The sequence below is a fragment of the Aethalodelphis obliquidens genome, unplaced genomic scaffold, assembly GCF_003676395.1.
Source record: "Aethalodelphis obliquidens isolate GAN/ISIS:26980383/991018 unplaced genomic scaffold, ASM367639v1 scaffold27, whole genome shotgun sequence".
Taxonomy (NCBI): domain Eukaryota; kingdom Metazoa; phylum Chordata; class Mammalia; order Artiodactyla; family Delphinidae; genus Aethalodelphis; species Aethalodelphis obliquidens.
In genome coordinates this window covers 17,980,580-18,001,087 of record NW_020837971.1, presented here as the reverse complement: position 1 = coordinate 18,001,087, position 20,508 = coordinate 17,980,580, and the positions used below count along the sequence as shown (strand labels likewise).

At 51.7% G+C, this 20,508-nt stretch overlaps 1 protein-coding gene across 9 annotated transcripts in view; it reads left to right on the top strand.

Annotated features, from left to right (window-relative positions):
- The window catches only part of TNS3 (tensin 3), a 224,337-nt gene that overhangs the window by 162,540 nt on the left and 41,289 nt on the right, over positions 1-20,508 (top strand). For all 9 annotated transcript variants that reach the window (XM_027124073.1, XM_027124072.1, XM_027124071.1 and 6 more), the window contains 3 exons: positions 5,168-5,331; positions 6,315-6,441; positions 6,530-6,613. In XM_027124073.1, the coding sequence (XP_026979874.1) occupies positions 5,168-5,331; positions 6,315-6,441; positions 6,530-6,613 (375 nt within the window). The remainder of the gene's footprint in view (positions 1-5,167; positions 5,332-6,314; positions 6,442-6,529; positions 6,614-20,508) is intronic.

Sequence of the window (20,508 nt, the reverse complement as noted above, 5' to 3'; positions counted from 1 at the left end):
TGAATTCATAGATATAATGCCACATGCTCACTTTTCCACGCTGCTCTTTTCACGTAATGTTTTAGCATGTTTTCTCCCTTCACATTCCATCAAACAGGATTTTCAGTGACTGCATGAATCTTCCTCTGGCGTGTTTGGTGGCTGCAGTTTCCACATTTGGTTCTTGCTGTGGGCTTGTATCCTGCACTGGCTTTTGTGCATTATCTCATTGAGCCTGGACCAGTCCTCATTTCATCCCCGAGACGTCTGTCGGACCGTGCAGTGGGCACAGAGGCAGACCTGCTCCGCGCTTGGCCAGAGGCGGACTGCCCGAGCGGGCCGGGGAGCCGGCGTCTGCCAGCGGGTGGGCCTGGGGTCACATGCCCTTTGCCCAGCCCCACTTCCACCGTCAGACCAACGATTCTCGGACAGGAAGGCCTTTAAAACCCGCCTCCTCCTACCTTTGTCCTACCTTTGGTCCAGGCTGCTCTGCGCTCACCTGCTCTGGGAACTACACCCCCAGCCAGTGTTTTTACTCAAATGCCAAAGGGGTCGTTTCCAGAGATCGTAAGGAAGAAGCCATTGTTGATCTGAAATTCACTTGAGGGGTAGAAGGATTTGAGAAGCAAAGCGGGCGTCCACTGCCCCTTGGCACATGGGCAGAAGGAAGGGTCCCCGATCTCAGCCGGTGTCCCTTCCATCATCCGCGTTAGCCATTATGAATCACTGAGGTGCCGACAGCACCACTCGTCTGTGTGAGTGGGCCGCACCGCCCAGGCCTGTGGGCCACCGTCTGCACTGAGCAGGCCTTTGGAAGTGGGAGGGGACAGTGGCACCTCCTGGCTGACCCGCCCCTCGCTTGGCACCGGTGGGCGAGGACCAGCCGCCCTGGGGGAGTGGAGTGTGCAGTGGGGGGTTTTTGTTCGGCTCCGCGGCGCACCAAACCCCTGTCTGTAGCTTGCTGTGTGGGATGGGGCAGGTCTCAACTCGAGACCCCATTTTCCTCATCGGCAGAAACGACACAGCACACCGCCTGGCTGTTGTGAGGCGGCCGGGCTCTGCTTCCCGCTTTCCTCCCGGGCAGAGGTGGGCACATGTGGGCATATCCCGGCGCCGCGGCTGCATCGTGCACCCCTCATCGTTTCTCCAGGAGCATCACCCTGGGGTCGGGGTGGTGCTGGGGACCCTCCTGTCTACACTGCAGTCTGATAGGAGGGCAGGGTCTGTCGCCTGCGGGGGCCTGGGCTCTGATGACCGTGGTGCCTGTATCTTTGCCTCTTTGGGAAGGGAAGACACGCTCTGCGGGGAGAGCGATGCTCTGTGCAGGTCACAGCCTGGAAACGGGGTCCCCTGTGGAGCTTGTGTGCGTGCCCCGACCCCTGCTCTCAACGTTGGTCCTGGCATAGACCCTCGGTGGCCGCCTGCGACCACACTCTTGCAGGCCGGGGAGCGGAGAAGTATTGATCCTTGATTATCGAAGAATGAAACCCCTAACTGCTGAACCACGTGCCCTATTACTTAGGTTCAGTGAAGGCACTCGAGGTGGTATTTGATACGAAGAACACTTTACAGGAGAGATTTTTTTTTTTTTTCTTTGCGCTACACGGGCCTCTCACTGTTGTGGCCTCTCCCGTTGCGGAGCACAGGCTCCGGACGCGCAGGCTCAGCGGCCGTGGCTCACGGGCCCAGCCGCTCCGCGGCATGTGGGATCTTCCCGGACCGGGGCACGAACCCGTGTCCCCTGCATCGGCAGGCGGACTCTGAACCACTGCGCCACCAGGGAAGCCCCAGGAGAGATTTTTAAGTGAAGAAAAGTCTCTTTGTTATCTTCATTTGTGCCTGAGAGAGAGAACGTCAAGAAATGGTTGCAAACCCCTGTGTTCCATAGGGACATTTCTGGGGCCACTCACAGACGCTGTCTCAGGGCCTCATCTGGAGGAAGCCCAGGACTGAGGCCACATGTGGCTCCGAATCAGCTGAAAGGACAGACTGAGTTCCCCAGCTGCTCTGAAACTGGACTGTTACAGGAAACCTGAAGAGAGGTTTTTAAAGTCTAATTAACATAACATTGTAAACTGTCCTTCAGTTAAAAAAACAAATCTAAGCTTCCTTCTCTGGAACTCCCTCCTCAGTTCTGCATAGTCCCTCTTGGGCCCTGGCGCCACCTGGACATGTTTTTATAGCTGGGCCTTTGCAGTACATCCTCGAGGCTGTGCTGGCTGGTTTTTATACGCAGGGCCGTACACGGAATGGGGCCTCAGTTCCTGGAACCCTCTGGTTCAAAGGTCAGGGCTGAGGTCACGGGGCACTGAGGTCGGGGAGCATGCCCACACTCTCCGCACCTTTCTGGGGCTTCACGCCACACAGCGTGTTGGAGTGATGGCAATGTGCTGTTTCCACAGAACACCATTTATTATCCTGCATGTTGGACAGAAGCTGTCTTCCCGTCCCCAGGTCCCTTGTCCGGAAGGCTTTGGGGCAGTGCGGGCTCTGGATCTCTTGGCTGTGATGGGCTGCAGGTGTCAGTGCGCGATCTGGGTGGAGGTGTTTCTTTGGATGAGGTGCTCTGTGCTCTGTGTAACCCCTGCAGCCTTGGAGGAGGGCGTTGGCGCTCCGCCTCTCAGGGCAGCCAGGCTCGCACGGGCCCCTTCTGTCCCCACTCTGCACCTTTGTTGCCCCGGTGACAGCACGCGAGCCCGTGCCTGGGCCCCGATCCTCCGGGGGGCCAGCCTCTCCCTGCGGCCTCACGCCTCCCGGCGCCCGCTCCCTCGGTGGCTCCAGGTGCCCATCCGGGGGCAGGTCTGTGGCCGTCGGGCCAGTCCTGCAGCGCCGGCCTCGTGGAGGGCGGGAACCCGAGGAGGGACCCAGAAGAGGACCGCAGGACGGCGGTGGCGCTGTGTCAGTGTGCATGTGTTAAACGCATTTTATGTCATCCTCAGCCCAGTTTTTCTCTGCAGGGGAGAAAAGGGGGCGAGCATTGTGCTCGTTTTTCACATAATGAAACGGGGGCTGGAGGATGCCCTGCGGCTGGTCCTCCAGCTGGTGAGGGTGGACACGAGCCTCCAAATCCCGAATCCTAATGCCCTCTCCCCTTGCCCCTCCAGGCCGGGTCTTAGCGGGCAGCTGTTGGAAACGGAGGAAGGATGTCAGGAGGGGTGGAAGGATTCTTCTGGGAGGGGCCGGCCACTCGGAGACCGGGTTTAGATCTCGCCCGCTGGGTCACCAGCTGAATGGCACCCAGCAGATGTCCTCCCGTGTGACACGGAGGGCTGTGCCCGGCTGGCCTCTGTCTGAGGAAGGGACCCTGGGGAAGCTGGAGGGTTTGGGGGGGGGCGGCGCCCGCGAAGGAGTCGCACTCCTCTCCTCACTGGGCACAACTGTTGAGTGTTCTCCCTCTGTGGACGGAGCTCCCCTCACGCGGCAGCCTTTGAATTCCACGCAACTTCTGAAAGGCCCTGCTGAGGGAGGGGCACTACGCTTGCCGGGGTGCTCACGTGACAGCGTGTTCACAGCCGTGGGCAGAGTCTCTCCAGATGAGCCATTGGTAATTTAAACCCCACCTTTAAATGCAGTGTCATCGTGACCGTCACAGTTGTAGGGATTACATCACTTAAATCTGAACTGTAGGGGAAACCCTTAACACGTCTGAATTTTCAGAGGATATCATCGATAGAAACATTGCCATCCTAACAGCCTGCAGCAGGTTTCCCAAACCACCAGTCGTGAGAGTCCACAGATCGATTGCAGCCCCCGACCCCTCCCCCATCCCCCATAAAGTGAGTCTTAGTTGGTTGGAGCAGGGCTGAGGATCTGTGACATTTCTTGCACTGGACAGTGGGACAGTGAATGCCGACTGTTGGTGCTTGAATTAAGCTTTTTTTCCCCCCAGGATTCCTCGCTGTTAAGCGTCAGGGTGTCACGTGCAGGGTCCTCACTCAGCCCTGAAGCTCTGCAGGTGGTGTGGCCTTCGGGCCACTCTGGCCCTGACGGGGGGCGGGCAGACAGGGCTCGCACACAGCTCTGGCATGCTGTAGGTCACACCCAGCCTGGTCGTATCCCAGAGCCCTGGGTGCCGTCCTAGTGCCTGGTCCTGCCCAGAAGCCGGTTCCGGAGGGAGTAGGCCGGCACCGGGGCTGCTTCCTCCCTGCCCCGTGAGTCTGAGGATGCCCTCGGTTACACGTCCATGTGCAGCAGCCCCCGTGGCTCCCCTGAGCAACCAGTGTGGACCAGCTATGAAATACAAAGTATCTCTGACACTTTGAAATAAAAGGTGTACAGGTTAACAATTCTGATATCACTATACCTGTATCCTGGGATTGAGCATAAACAAATAGGTGATTCATAGAGGTCACAAAGAACGGATACAATTTTTTGTAAAGATGCAGGACAACATATCAAGAAGGTGACCGTTTGTGTAGGCAAATGGATATGTATTTATGTTTGTGACTCAAGGAAAGATTTCTGTGTCTCTGGTCTGAGTGGTTGTTACCTCTTTGGTGGTCATAAGGCAAGGTGCAGGCACTGTGACCCCAAAGTTGACCACAGATGCCCTGAGAAGGGGAAGACGGATTATGCGGGCAGAGGTCTCAGACTAAGTCCCAGGGCCTGTGGCCATCAGGGGGCCCACCCTGGGTTCTTTGAAGCTTAACCACCACCAAGAATCTGTCTTGCTCGCTTAGCCAGGGGAAAGAAGCCTCGATCCTGGGTCCCAGTCTTTCTCTGTCCCTTATGCTTCCTGAGCACCTCCTGTGTGCCGGGCCCTGGGGAACCGGCCAGGCACGATTCCCTGGTGGAGCTGACGCTGGGAGAAACAGCCAGGAACGTGGACAACGGCCAGTTCACACAGTAACAGGATGAGCCTCGAGAGGGTCACGCTGGGTGAAAGACGTCAGACAGCAAAGGACGTGGAGTGTGTGATTCCATGTACATGAAGTGTCCGGAATAGGCAAATCCGTAGAGACGGAAAGTAAATTAGTGGTTGCCAGGAGCTGAGGGTCGGGAACGGGGAGTGAACGCTCCCCTTAATGGGCATGGACAGGGTTTCATCTTGGGTGATGAAAATGTTCTGGAACTGGAAAATATAAAATAAAGAATGCCTCTGAGAAGTTTTAAAGTCAGTTTTAACTGAGGGTCAGTGCTCTCCTCCATGATGAAAACGCCTGCGGCCCACGTGTCTCTCTCCTAACAGGTGACGAGCCGCTGGGCGGAAGATTCCGGAAGCTGAGCCTCGAGCAGTATGACAGCAATGCTGGGGAGCAGCCAGCCTTCTCCACATGCGGCTGGGGCAAGACTACCAGTGCGGAACAGGCCCCGAGCCTGGCGCCTTTTCTCTCTTCAGACAACGCCAAGGAGGTATACGCACCCTGCCACCCAGAGCCTGGCCTGAGCCCCGTCCCACCAGTTCAGTTCCCCACCCGCCTTCGCCCCCGTCTCACATACGACGTTCCTCCCTGAAGGCAGGTGGTGTTGGGGGGAGCCCAGCTGTGCACCAGCCGGGATCCTGGGTGGGATCCCCGCTCTCCCGAGAGAGCCGTGCGGGCGTGCACCTCACTCACTGGGGTCACCTGAGCCTCTGTGTTCTGATCTGTAGAATGGGGATGAGGGGCCCAGCATGCAGGTGGGTCGTGAGGGTAGAGGTCTCAGAGCTCCATGGCTGGACGGCGGCAGCAAAGGGCAAACAGAAGTCATCGCAAAGGACCCCAAGTCCCCAACCCAAGGCCTCCCAGCGTCCCTGGGAGGGAGGAAGAAAGCGGGTCCGCGTGGATGTGTGCTCCGTGGGGAGATCTGCAGAGCATCTTTGGGGAGGCGTACTTAAGGCTTTTATTCAGAATTGAAGTAAGACAGGTTGGCAAACCCCCAAACGATGAACCCTTTGAAATTAGGGTTTCATTGACTCTCATGGTGGAAAAGTTGGAACCTAGAATAGACGAGAAAAGAAAGTCACCAGTAGTCTTAACACACACACACACATAGAACCAGTGCTAATATCTGGGCTACGTCCTGCCAGCCTCTTTTCTGTGCCTGTGTTTTTAATTCATTGGGTATTTTGCGTATCTGTGGACACACCACAGGTGACAATTCTTTTACCCTGCCTTTTTCACTTAACGCTCACTTTCCCTCTGCTGCACAGACTCTCTGCTAACTCCACTTATGAGCTGTGTAATGTTGACCACAAGACACTTCCCTCTACCTTGACTGTTATTGAAGCTTCTTCCAGTTTTCCATGGCTGCCTCCTGTCTCCAGTCTCACACGAGGGTTGGCTCAGTGGGTGCCAGGGGCCCCCAGCCGTCTGGAAGTGGCCTTCACCTAACCAACCCCCGCCTGCCGATTTCAGGCGGTGATCACCACGTATCCCCCAGACCTGGGTGTGATCGACGGCAGGATCTTCTCTCCAACCAGCAGTGGCAGTGAGTCCATCTCTCCCACACCAGCATTTCCTGTGTCTCCAGAAACGCCGTATGGTAAGAAAGAAGCAGAGCTCGTAGCGTGCAATCCCACCCCTTGAGGGAGCGGAGGGGAACAGCTCGTCACTCTGCTTTCTCTTTCCAGTGACAAGAAGCCCACGTTTTCCTCCGTTCAGCCCATCCGGGCCGCAGATGGGCAGCCCCAGCGGTCTGTACAAAGGAGCTCCTGGTAAGAAACCCACCTCCTTTCCTCCGCTCTGGATGTCCTCTCATGCAGAAATATTTCCACGTGTGTCACATCTCAGCAATGTGGCTGTGGCTGGGGAAGGTGCAGGGACACTGCGGTGTAGTCCGCTGGGGTTAGCAGTGGTGTTGAATCTCTGCCTGGCGTCCTGCAGGTGTGCTTCTGTTTTCTTCTGCTCACTGAGCACTTTCAAGCGTTGATGCGGAGGGTTATGGTGCTCTCAGCAGCCGAACATCGGTGCTTTTCAACTCCCTGTGGCATTACTTGGAGTTGAAAGAAGAAGCTGGAACACCCAACCCTCCCTTTTCAGAGGAAGTGGGGGCCACAGAGAGCAGCGAGCTCCCTGCTCTGAGTGGCACGGCTGCCCTCGCCCGCTCACACAGACCTGTCCTGGCCCCTTACGTTCTCGGCCACCATCCTGGATCTCCCCAGCGAGTGGCCGCTTCTGGACGGGTCTGCTTCCTCCCTGGGCACGTGTCATACTTGCGGGGTCGAATTTGTCTTTGCACCGGCCCCGGAGAGGGAGTTAACGCAGCGGTGGTGGGTTCCTCAGCACCCCTTCCTGGTATGGACATTCCCCACCTGCCTTGAGAGTCCAGGACGGGCCTGGCCCCGGGCAGGAGGGGAGGGGACGTAGCTCAAGCTGAACTTACACTTTAAAATCGCTCTTCTCTGTAACTGTGGATTCCTTATGCGGCTGCTTTTCTGCCCTGGGGAAGCTGAGTGAGGGTTCCCACTTCTGCTCATTAGATGCACTTTTGGGGGAGGGGGAAGCAGACATTGTGTTTAAATCCCACCTCTTACGCAGGGGAGGTTGTAGTGATGACAGCTAGTTCCATTTTCCTTCTTTTTCCAGAGAAAACGAGATCCATGTGTCATTTAAGAGAAGGGCCAGTTTTCTTCCCAAAGATGCTTGCTTTTAGCATAGAATTAAACTTCACGTCTTTCTTAGCAGGTGTAACTGAAATGAAGGGTAAGAAGAAATGTGCGCTGTGTTGGTGCATTTGTTTGTACAAGTAGGAGCACAGCATGAGAAGTGCCTGTGTTCCTGTGTGTGTGGTGCACGGACTCACACACGTGAAGCCGTGTGTCTGTTCTTCTGTGTTTTAATAATTTAGATAGAAGCAGCGGGACATGCCTCCATTTCCACACAGCCCCCTCCTCCCGGAGTCGACCACGATTAATGGCTAATTTGAACGTATTTAGTGGATTCCGGCTAGAGCCCAGCCGTCTGACACGGAATTCAGTCAGATCCCACCACTCCAAGACCAGGTTCACTGGAAACATGCTGGTGACAGCAGTAGAGGGTGGATGATAAGCTTGAGGAAGGAAAGTACCAGAGAAAACCTTCAGACTCACTAACAGCTCCGAACGTGGGCCGCTAGGGCCATTGTGTGGAGGTCACAAGCCCTTCCTGAACTTGAGAAGGGCCTGGGGGCTGAACGAGCTCGGCGTGCCCTATGTGCGACGTGGGGCGACCGTCCTGGCCTGGAGCATCAGGCCCTGGGACAGACGTGGGCTGCGTGGGCCAGCATGTCCGTGTGTGACTGTGCGGCCCTGCACATCCAGTGTGGATTAGGCGTCTGTGCAGCCAGTGTGTCTAAGGAACTTGGGTGTGCAGGTGTCCGCTTGGAAGAAGTAGGGCTTTGATTTCAGATACAAAAAGCAAACGTGAAATTGGAGCCGTTTAATCTTAAGAACACCTTCCGAGTCTTCCGTGTTTTCATTTCGGCAGTCCCTGAGGACGTTAGCCCAGGGGGAGCTCAGAGACACGCACACAGCACTGGCTGGGGGCCCCGTGTGCTGTGCACAGTCGAGGGGTGGGTGGTGGCTGACCCCTGAGACACAGCGATGGTGGTGGCTCACACTTAGGGGCTACATTCACCCCTCTTCTAAAAATATAAGCAGAAAGCAGTGCAATTATAAACGGGGAAACAGAAAATAACCCGAAGAGCTGATTCTTGGAAAAGATCAATGAATTTGACAAACCTCTAGAAAGACTGGCAAAAGAGAGGGAAGACACATATGCTAATATCAGAATGAAATAGGGCTATTGCCAAAAGGACAATAAGGGAATATTACAGACAACTTATGTAGTGTTTAATGATAAGCACAAATTTTGAATACCCGTTTGAATACCCTGTAACTATTAAGGCAATTGAATTGGTAATTTATTAAAACTCCCCAAAAAGAAATCTCCAGGCTCAGATGGTTTCACTGGGGAATTCTACCAAATATTTAATGAGGAATTAACACTAATTCTACATAATCCCTTTCAAAAAATAGACGAGGAGGGAACACGTTCCAATTCATTGTTTGAAGGTCATGTTGCCCTGATAACAAAACCAGACAAAGGCAATGGCAAAAAAGATAACTATAGACTAATTATCCCTTATGAACATAGACACGAAACTGTTTAACCAAACAGAAGCAAATAGAATTCAGTAATATATAAAAAGAAGTATACACCGTGGCCAAGTGGGACTTATTCCAGGGATGCACGACTGATTCAATATTTGAAAATCCATCAGTGCGATCCACTGTATTATCTGGAGAAAGAAGAAAACTCACATGATATCAATAGATGCAAAAGAAGAATTTGACAAAATTCACACCCATTATTGACTAAAGACCCCAGCAAAATAGAACGGAGCAACTACAAAAACCCTATAGCTAACACCACTATTGCTCCACATGACGCTGGAAGTTCTCCAGGGGCACCATGCAAGAGAAGGAAATAAAAGATAACAGACTGGAAGGGAAGAAATAAAACTGTCCCTTTTGGCAGATGTCATGATTGTCCATGTGGAAAATTTGAAGGAATCTACTAAAAAACCTCCCAGAACAAATAAGTGAATTCAGCAAGGTTGTTGGATATTAAGATAAGCACTCGAAAATCAATTATATTTCTATATGGTAGCAACAAACATGTAGAAACCTGAATCTAAAATACAGGTGTCGGGACTTCCCTGGTGGTCCAGTGGTTAATAAGACTTCACCTTCCAGTGCAGGGGGTGCAGTTTCGATCCTTGGTCAGGGAGCTAAGATCCCACCTGCCTCACGGCCAAACAACCAAAACATAAAAACAGAAGCATCAATAAAGACTTTAAAAAATAGTCCACATCAAAAAAAAATGTTAATAAAAAAATAAAAATACAGTGTCATTTATAATAGATCAGAAGTGAAATACTAAAGTATAAAACTAACAAAATGTGTACAAGACTTATATGCTGAAAACTACACAGTGTTGATGAAAGAAATAAAAGAATATCTAAATAAATGGAGAGACATGTTCATGGGTCGGAAAACTCAACCTGGTACAGATGTCATTTATTCCCAAATTGATGCATAGTTTTAACACAATTCCTATCAAATTCCTGACAAGATTTTTTTGTAGATATAGACAAGATAATTCTAAAATTTATATGGAAAGGCAAAGGAACTTGAGTAGCTAAGACAATTTTGAAAAAAAATAAAGTGGGAAGAATGGATTTGCCTAATTTCCAGATTTATTATATAGCTACAGTAACTAAGACTGTGTGGTGTTGGTGGAGGGATAGACACAGAAACCAATAGAAAACCCCAAAAGAGACTCATACAAATATGCCCAACTGATTTTTTTGAAAAAGGTGCCAAAACAAGTCAGTAAAGGAAAGATAGCCTTTTCAACAAATAATGCTGGAGCAAGTGGGCACCCACAGGAGAAAAAAAAAAAAAAAAAGAAAAAGAAAAAAGAACATTAACCAAAGTCTCACATCTTATACAAAAATTAATGTATAATGGATCAAAAACTTAAATGGAAAGTGGAAAACTATAAAACTTTTACCAAGAAAATAGGAGAAAATCTTTGGGGTCCAGGCTGGGCAAAGGCTCTTAGATTAGCACCAAAAGCGTGATCCGTAAGAGGAAAAATTGATAAATTAGACTTCATTAAAACTGAAAATTTTTGCTATGGAAAGAACATGTTAAGAGGATAAAAAGACAAGCTACAGACTGGGAGTAAATATTTGCACTGTGAATACTCAGCAGTAAAGAAACAAACAATCCAGTTAGAAAATGGGCAAAAGAGACGAAGAGACGTTTCACCAAAGAGGATGTACAGGTGGCAAATAATCATATGACAAGATGTTCAGCATCCTTAGCCTTCAGTGAAATGCAAATTAAAGCCACAGTGAGACATCACTACAGACTTGTCAGAAAGGTTCAAAATAAAAATAGTGACAGCATCAAATGCTGGTGAGGATGTGGAGAAACTGGAACTCTCATTTACTGCTGGTGGGAACGGACAATGGTACAGCCTCTCTGGGAAAGAGTTTGGCCGTTTCTTAAAGAAACTGAACATGCAACCACCATGTGACTCAGCAGTTGCCCTCCTGGGTTTTTGTCCCAAAGAAATAGACTTACACTCACACAAAAACCTGAACAGAAATGTTTATAGCAGCTTTATTCTAAATGGCCCCAGACTGGAAACAACCTGGGTGTCCTTCAGCAGGTGGATAAATAGACTGCAGTCCATCCACACCATGGAACACAGCTCAGCCATGAAAAGGAACCAGAATGTTGATGCAGCGGTGGTGCCACACCTGGGTGAATCTTCAGAGCAAAGCCATTCCCCAGAGTTTACATCCTGCATGGTTCCACTTAACGTAATATCCTTTAAATGGCAAAATTATAGAAATGGAGAACATATTAGTGTTTCCTAGGAGTTTGGAGGGGGTAAAGGTGGAGGGGGAGTGGAGGGGTCCTTGTGGGGTGGGAATGTTCTCTATCTTGACTGTATGAATATCACCATCCTGCTATAGCTTAGTAAGATATTACCATCGGGGGGAACTGGATAAAGAGTATAGGGGATCTCCGTGTGACTGTACCATGATCTCAACATTAAAAGTTTAATTTAAATCCCATTGGGGGAAATGGTGTGGCTGTGGTTGAAACAGTATTTATTGGCTGTGAGTTGACAGTAGTTGAAGCTGGTGACGTCTTCACAGAGGTTCATCATACTACTCTGTCTCCTTTCGTATGTTTTGGAATTTTCTATAATGAAAAGTGAAAGTATAAAATGCAGGAATACTTGGTGTGGAGTGGACCTGGGTGCAGTCTGCCCGTGTTTATTATTGAGCACTTCTGTTCCGCAGTGCTCTGCTGGGTTGGTGTGAGCCCAGAGACCCAGGCCTGCCCTCCTGGAAGGGCAGTAGGTACAGCAGGGATGCACCCAGTGATCCCACGACAGGGAAGAGCCCAGGACAGGACGATGGCACTCTGGCAATTTGCATTGGTTGTTTACCTGGTGAGGAGGTCTGAGGGTTTGACGGGCGAGTAGGGTAAGTGGGAGCTAACTAGGTGAATGGAGGGGGGCGTTTGGGATGGAAATACAGCAGGGGCGGGCCTTGTGGCAGAGGGTACTGCGGACCAGGACGGGATGGAGACGGGGCTCTGGAGGGCAGTGGAGGGGTGAGAGAAGGCCCAGCCACAGCTGTTCTCTGCAGCCACAGAAGAATGGGGTATGTCTTGAGATGGGGAGACAACTGCTCAGACTTCTGTTTTCACGCATTGATCCGGAGTCGGAGTAGGCAGTGGGGTAGAGCATCAAAACGATTTCAGAAATGGTGGGAGGAGGCGGGTTGGATTTGTGGGAGGTGCAGGTGGTGTGATCAGCTGACCCTAGCAGAATGGATTGGGGCCTTTGTAACGATTTCTGACTTTGTTGCTATTAATATTACGACGGCAGCTATGTTCTGGCTTCCTTTAGTTAGTGTGCAGTTAGTACAACACTAACTACATAAAATTCCTCTGTGTGTCTTATTACATCAAACTGAACTAGGTACCCGCTTAGTCAGTGTAAACCCAGGTGTGTCGGGTTATTTCCCAGACAACCAGCAGACAAGTGTCGGGGAGAAACAGAGCAGGACACCAGTGAAAGGTGGTAGAGACAGATTTTATTTGGTACTGTTGCAGCAGGGGAAGGAGCTGAGCTCAAATCCTAATGCAGCAGATACAGCCAAAGAGCAGTGACAGGGTCAGGGGATGAAAAGTTACTAAGGAGCATCAAGGAAGGGACATTCTTGCCAAACTGGCCCAACAGGATCTTGCTGAGGACAGGCAGAGGGCTTAGACATCAAGGAGGAGTTGAGGAACTTGATCAGAGAGCAGGCAGGGGGGACGACTTAGCAGAATCCTTGCTAAAGGCTGGGCCCTCCGAGGACAGACATCAAAGGCCAAGATCGAGGCTCCAGGACCCTATCTCCGGTTTGGTCAGGGAGGGAGAGTTTGTCTCAGGAGAGGCCCATGTTATCCCCTGGAACCTGGCAGTGCACCTTTGCCTGCAGCTCTTGCCCTCTGCTCTGGGTAGGACACATCCTGTTCTGTGTCCCTCCAGGTCCTGTGGCACTTAGTTTAAGCCCCCAGACTCCAGTGCCAGGGGTCCCGGGAGCCTGCCTGGGCTCGTCGCTGCCACAGGCGGCTCATACCAACCCCTCACCTCTGCAGTAAACAAGCAAAGTAAAAAAAAGCAAGCTGAGCTTGGTGATGGGTGGACCAGAGCCCAGAGTAGCCTGCCCTTCCCCAGTATGTGCTCCTGATGCCTTGGGCCTGGGCCTGGCAAGCTCCTCTTTTAAATTACGGTACCTGCCCCAGGAGAGTGAGGGATATTTAAATGTTTACTCAAATAATGAATACTTAAATATGAATTCACATACTGCTGAGTTCTCCTAGCAGTGTGTTGTAACTAGAAGAGGAGGCCATAACTTGAAGGACTGGGGACAGGTAGCGGGGGGAGATGGCAGGGCGGCGGTAGGTGCTGGGAGGACAGCTGGCACCAGGGGCTGGACCGTGAGCTCCATGGGGAGAGACAGCAGGTTCTACCCACCTGGGACCCTCAAGGAGGAGCCTGGAACGGCCGCCCTCGGGACTGTATGTTCAGTGCATCCCTGACACAGCCTACATGACACCCCAGGAAACACATGTCTCCGGGGCCACCATCCTTAGAAATGCCAGATGTGAGTCTGTGATACTCTTATTTGTAAAAAGAAATGTATATTTGGTTTTCCTTATTTCTGGCACCAAGCTCCTAAAGCCTTTGGAATTTCTTAAGTGATTAGAGCATAACGATGTTTGTCATGTTAATGACGTGACTTTTGGAAAGGATGGAGGGCAGGTTGCCAGGGGAACCAAGCTTGTGATTAGAGGGTTGGAACTCTCAGTCCCACCCCCCTGACCTCCAAGGAGGGGACTGGGGCTGGAAGTTGAATCAGTCGCCAGTGGCCAGTGATTTAGTCGATCCTGCCTATATAATGAAGCCTCCAGAAAAACCCAAAAGGACAGGGTTCAGGCAGCTTCCCAGCTGGTGACCATGTGGAGATTTGGGGAGAGTGGGATGCCTGGAGAGAGCATGAAAGCTCCACGCCCTTCCCCATGCCTTGCCCCGTGCATCTCTTCCGTCTGGCTGTTTCTGAGTTATAGCCTCTTAGAATAAACTGTTGATCTAGTGAGTAAAATGTTTCTCGGAGTTCTCTGAGCCACTCTAGCAAATTATTGGAAGCTGAGGAAGGGGTCGTGACCACCTCTGATCTATATAGCCGGTTGGTCTGAAGGGAGGGCAGTCCTGTGGGACGGAGCCCTTAGCCTGTGGGCTCTGACGCTGTCTCCAGGTAGAGTTGAGTTGAACTGTAGGACCCCCGGCTGGTGTTGGAGCATTGCTTGTTGGTGCGGGGAACCACCCCCAACATTGAATTGGGCGCAGAACATCTTAGAGCCTCAGCAGGAAATGTGTTTCTTGAAAACAAAAATATTAGTAAGAGTTTAAGTAAAGGGGTCATTTAATCTCAATCCTCATGAAGGCAAAAGAGAGAAAATTGTGAAGTTCAAGATATAAATGACTCTGTCATTTGTAGCTGAAAGGCTAAGGAGTCTTGACGATATTTTCAAAATAAATGGGAAAAAAGTATGAAGAAAGGTTTCATTAAAAATTTGTTTCTGCTATATCTCAGCCTCCAACTAATCCATAAGAGATTTTTTTTCTTAGTTGAGGTAAAATTCACATAACATAAAGTGACCGATTTGAAGTGAAAAATTCACAGAATGTAAAGTGACCGATTTGAAGTGAACGGTTCATTGCGTGGAGGACCGTCATCTTTATTTAGTTCCAGAACATTGTCTTGCCCTGACGGTTTTACAAGTGGGATTTAGGGAACATTTGGGGACTTTTGGCTTCAATGAGCACCATTAACTGTAACGTTAGTTTACTGAAAGAGAAGGCCTTTACACATTTTGCAGCTTCTAGTTCATATACCCTTGTTCTGGAGAGAAGGACTGGTGTTTTCAGGGCCCTGCCTGGGGCTGCGGGCAGGGACTGAAGGTGGAGGAAGACCTCTGACCCAGGGCAACTCTGAACTGGCAGGAAGGAGGCCCTGGCCTGAGGGGTGCAGAGTTTGCTTAGTGCTGTCGCGACCTCTTGGAGTTGGATTCAAAGGGTAGAAATGGGTGATGTTTTGCCAGAGGGAGGAAGAAAAGGGATATCCAGGAAAGTCTTGTTGAGAGAGGGGGGAGAGAGAGAGAGAAAGAGAGAGGTTACTTTGAGGCAATGCTTTATTTTTGTTTTAAAAAAAAAGTTGTCCTTCTTCAAAGCTTGACACATTGTAAAATGTTTCTACCAGACCTCCCCTTTCTTCCTGGACCCAGCTCAGTTTTTCTTTTGAAATTTTACAAACTTAACGAGAGTGTTTATAATAGGAATAAAAGCATGTACTGAATGTGAACGTGTGTGACATTTATAGATGTCCCTGATGACTTTGAATTTTGCAGAACCTGCAAAGCTCATACATTTATATATGTATTTATAACATGTTTATATTTAGGTACATATGTGTGTATAACTACGTATAGGAATATCCACATCTGTATACACATGGGATACACTTTGCCCTCCGATTTGTGCCAAAGGACGCCTGCTGGTGAACGTGACCCCGTGTGACTGACATGGTTAGTAACTATTGCTACTACCCCCATTGCTGCCCCAGATTTAGAAAATGGAAAACAGGAAGGTTGATAGCTTCAAACTATATTTAAAAATAAACATCAGTGTTGGGCTGCTGGAGCTCAGTGTGCAGTGCTGGCCTGTGCGTGTGCAGTGAGCAGTAGTCTGCAGAGATGAGAGCACTCATTCACTCGAGTGGGATGAAGCTCAGAACATACAAGATGTTGGCATTCTGTGCTGACACCTCATCCACCAAACAGGCAGGCTTGGAAGTGTCCCCACGTGAGCCGATGATTTCCCAACCGCGTTGAATGCATCTTTTGTTTGCGTGCTCTGAGTTTAAAGGCGTCTTTGTTTCTCTAGATTTTTTATTTTATTTTTTTTATTTTTGGCTGCATTGGGTCTTCGTGTTGGTGCCTGGGCTTCTCAGTGCGGTGGCTTCTCTTGTTGTGGAGCACGGGCTCTAGGCGCACAGGCTTCAGTAGTTGTGGCCTGTGGGCTCAGGAGTTGTGGCTCGCGGGCTCTAGAGCGCAGGCTCGGCAGTTGTGGTGCACGGTCTTAGCTGCTCTGTGGCGTGTGGGATCTTCCCGGACCAGGGCTCGAACCCGTGTCCCCTGCATTGGCAGGCGGATTCTTAACCACTGCGCCACTAGGGAAGTCCCTCTAAATTTATTTATCAGTTCGCTTCATCCCCCCTCTGGTGGACTGTTCTCGAATCTCAGCGTGTAAAAGTTATTCTGATGTGCTTCCAATGGGGTTTTTGCTGCTGTCCTGATTCTGAGCCCCGCAGGCCAGTAACCTGGGACCAGGCCCTAGACTTGGTGACAGACACATGTGGGCCCACAGTCGCCATTATACACCTCTCGTACAAGTTGCAGACCTCTTAAGACATTTTTTAAACTTAAGCCAAAATAATCATAGCAGTACTGTGCATGGTGTCATCTCTTAGAAATGAAGGTAGATTTCAGCTTACATATATATGAAAATGTACCAAATGTACATTGATTTGTATGTGATAACGTACGTGAGAATGTACCAGAGACTTGTCTTGCAATATAGTTTTTAAATGCCAAACGCACTTTGTCATTAAAGCGTTTCCAAAGCCTCGTTGTCTATCAAAGTTGTGCTCTGCCCCGGGGTTGGAGACGTGGGTGGGTCTCGGCCCTGGAGTGGGCTGCAGACCTGCAGACCCAGCCACCACTCGGGCCCTGTGTGTTTTCACCTTCCCTCTGAATGGGGATAGGACGCCTCTGAGAACTGGGGACGACTTGAAAGAAAATGCACGTGCAGCCTTGGTCCGTAGCAGTTGAGGTGTTTTCTTACTGGAAGCACTCACCCCATGCCGCTTGCAGTTCTTCCTTTCCTTACAAAGGCGCTCCCCTGCCCTGCGTGGATTCCTAGCATGGTGTGAGGTAAATGAATCTGTGACTCTCGTCACCTCAGGCTGGCAGTCCCGGTGAAAACTCCACATTCTGCTGGATACGCTTGGGAAGATTTTGGATTAGGAGGCCTGAGAAGGGTGAAGATTTAAATCTGCCATCTGCCTCTCACCCTTGGTTACTGTCTGTGGTCCACCCGGCTCAGTGCCTTTGGAAGCTGGTACCCCCAGATTAGGGTGCCTCCTTGACAGAGAGGGGCACCGGCCAAACCACCGTGATGAGGTAAAGAAGCTTTGTGTTTTGTTGAGATCCTGTCACGGGCTGGTATGTTTTTGCATATACATATTGCATAGCACTCAGCTGCACCTTGGATGTATATATTCACAGTTATGCTCGGACTGAGGAATTCATTGCTTTTTGAGCTCTTACCACGTGCCGTGCACTTACATAGGTGCCTGTGTAGAGAAAGAGCAAGTTTATAGAAAACACAAAAGCCAGGGGAATATGAGAATTCCATAGTTTGACGAAAAGGAAAACCTTTCCTATGCTCCAGGGCCCGGCATGCACTTGCTGGGCATCTTGGGATGAATGTCATGTGTCCTCAGGTCTCCGTGGGTCACGCACTGGGACAGACGGACCGTGTGATGTTACAGTTAGATTTCCTGGAGGAGTGTGAGGTTGGGCTGCTGTGAGGTCAGTGTATAACTGAGGTCCTGGGGGATGGCTTTTTGGGTTTGTCTTTAACTTCTTCTCTGCAAAAGCAGATCATTGAATTGGACCTTAAGAAGCCCAGAGCAGTGCCTCCCTGGGTGCTGGCGGGCACGTAATGCCTGGGAAAGCAGCAGGAGGGTGTCAGAGTGGCCCTGAGGATCCCTGTCTGATGTACTGGTCATTCGGGGTCTTTCTAAGATCCCTTCTCGTTCTGTTTCACTAGGGCAGAGCCTGTGCTGAAGACGTGCAGGTCCCTGGGAATCTCCTCTCGGTGGTCCCCGCCCTGCCCTCCTGTGTACACGGGAGAAGCCCACAGTTTGTCTGCATGGCCCCCTTTCTCTGAAGCAGCTTCCTCGTAAGGCTTCTGAGCTTCCTTTGCTGTGTCACGTACCGAGTCCTAAGGGAGACCCTGCAGATACCCCATTGTTGGGGGAGCAGCGGCCCTGGATTCCGTGTCATTGAGTGCACGCTGGGCGGGACGGAGTGCTGAGAGGTGATAACATGGCCCCCCGTAAGGACGTGTCAGGCCGGCAGGCCCGTCAGGGGCTGGGGGGCTGGAAGACACTGACCAGCTGGTGCCTTTGGACGGCACACGCCCCTCTGGAGACACAATAGGGGGCCGTCGAGGGGGACCCTGCTGGCCTCCCCGTGCCCTTCCAGGTGCTTTAGCCATCACTTTGGCGTCCGTGGCTCACCTCACGCTTCTCTGCCCTCCCTCTCACATCCCAGATGGCTAAGGCTTTCTGAGGCTTCCCCCGGAAGAGGAACTCGCGTCGCCTCTCTCTCTGCCCTGCCACCTCGCTCCTCTCACGGCAGCCCAGGCCTCGCCCTCCTGCCCCATAGTTGCTCTCCGCCCCTTCCCTCCCCAGCAGTGTTTCACGGTTCCGCGGTCACCTCCCGTGATGCGGCCATGACTGTGCAGTGTGTCGGAGGACCGTCTGGCCCCGCCTGCCACGGTGGAGCGGGTCCCAGGCTGTCCCTGGGACAGCCCGCCGGCCCTCACCCGCCCTGGGATGTGCCTCCCAGTGGGGTGGGCTCCGTAAGGACCCAGCCTGCAGGAAACGGGGGCCTCGATTGGGGTTATGTCCCTCTCCCTCTGTAGCTTCCAAACTATTGTCTGTCTGTGTTTCACTCATCAGTACGTCCCGGCATCTAACATAGATAAGGTTCGACATGAAAGTTTGTGCTGTTTTCTCATAAGTGAGTAAATAAGTGAGTGAGTAGGAGAGAGATGCCTTTTACTTAAAGGGAAGCGGGCACACGGCTTCTAGGAGTGTGGAGGACGGCAGCAGGGGCCGATGGCTCGGTGGCCGGCACGACGTGTGCAGGGGAGGGTTGGCATTGCTGACAATGGACAGTCTGTCTGCACTTGATCCGTGATTCCACTAGGGGTATGTGGGTGACCTTGCAGGTGTGAGCACCCATGGGTACCCAGCTCCCGCTGACCCAGATCCTAGGTGCTAGGTAGGGGCAGCCTAGTCTTAGGGGAAGAGTTTTCCGAACGTGACTTTTCATCAGAATTGCCGCCACTTGCAGCACAAGCATGGAATCTTTTTCCCTGTTGCTCCAGTTAAGCATGAGAGAAGGCAAAGGGGCGGACAGATCTCCAGAAGGTTGTGAAGTGCCTGTAAATCCCCACCGGAGTTGTCCTGGTCACAGATGCTGCAGCGCGCAGGCGGCATTCTTCCCCTCCACCTGGCCATGGGCTGCCCCAGACTTATCAGGCCCACAGAGTCCACCGGTATGAAGGGAAGGACCCACCCTGGGGAGCGCTGCTGCGTCACTGTCCTTCCTGGGCCTGGCTGCCAGACGGCCGCCTTCCTCTCTGTTCAGGGAGCGGTGGGCCCCGGGAGAGGCCTGTCCATCCGCTGGCTGGGGCTGCCCTGGGCTGTGGTCAGGCATTTCCTACAGATCCTGTGCAGGAGGCACTGCCCTGCTGGCACATAAACAGGCTGGAGGATGTGCCCTGCTCAGACCTCTGGGGCAGAGTGTCCTTGGGATCTTCTTGGCCTGTAACTTAGAGAGCCAGCCTGCAGGTCCCAGGCATGCCTGTCTCTCCTGCTGAGAGGCGTGTACCCGTCAGCTTTCACCGGGTTGATGAGTGTGTCCGAGGGTCACACCAGGGCGGGGCGGGTGTGACTCCGCACAGTGTGGTTGGAGCGTGTTCTGGAAGCCTGCTCGCAGGCACCTGGTCCCATCGTGGTGTGCTGTAGGCAGTGCCAGTGCCAGCCCGTGAGCAGGAAAGGGGCCTCCCGGGAGGGGTGTGGGGCCTTCTCTTTCAGGGAAGACTTTAGGGTATGTGACATAAGCACCAGGATTTAACAGATGAGTGGGACGGTGCCCAGCCCGAAAGGCAGGAGAGGCAAGGGGCGAGTGCCCACTCCCTGCTGCGCTTGGCGGGTGCAAACCTAGTAATGCACGTATCTACTGCCTGGAGCTTCGGCCGCAAAAGCCACACACGGGGCAGAGCCTCTCTACTCTGCTATAGAGATTTGTTACTGTCAGAGTTCAGGTCACGAGGGACAGAGCGTGGACTCACCTGAATGAGGGGGATAGTGTCCCAAGTCTTGTAAAAATGTGGGATCATTTGAAACGGGCTTTGAAGAGTATATAGGAGTCCACCAGATTGCTGCATGGTGGGGCTGGCCTTTCAGAGAGACGGAAGAACATGAGCAGAGAAGAGGGAAGAAAGGGATAGAATGTGTTTAGACCCACCAACAGCCTGTTGGTGGACTAAGCTACCAGCCAGGTGAAACAGGCTACCTGGTTAGAAAAGAGACTCTGCAAACTGGGAGTGGTAGGGCATGGGAGCCGCTGCG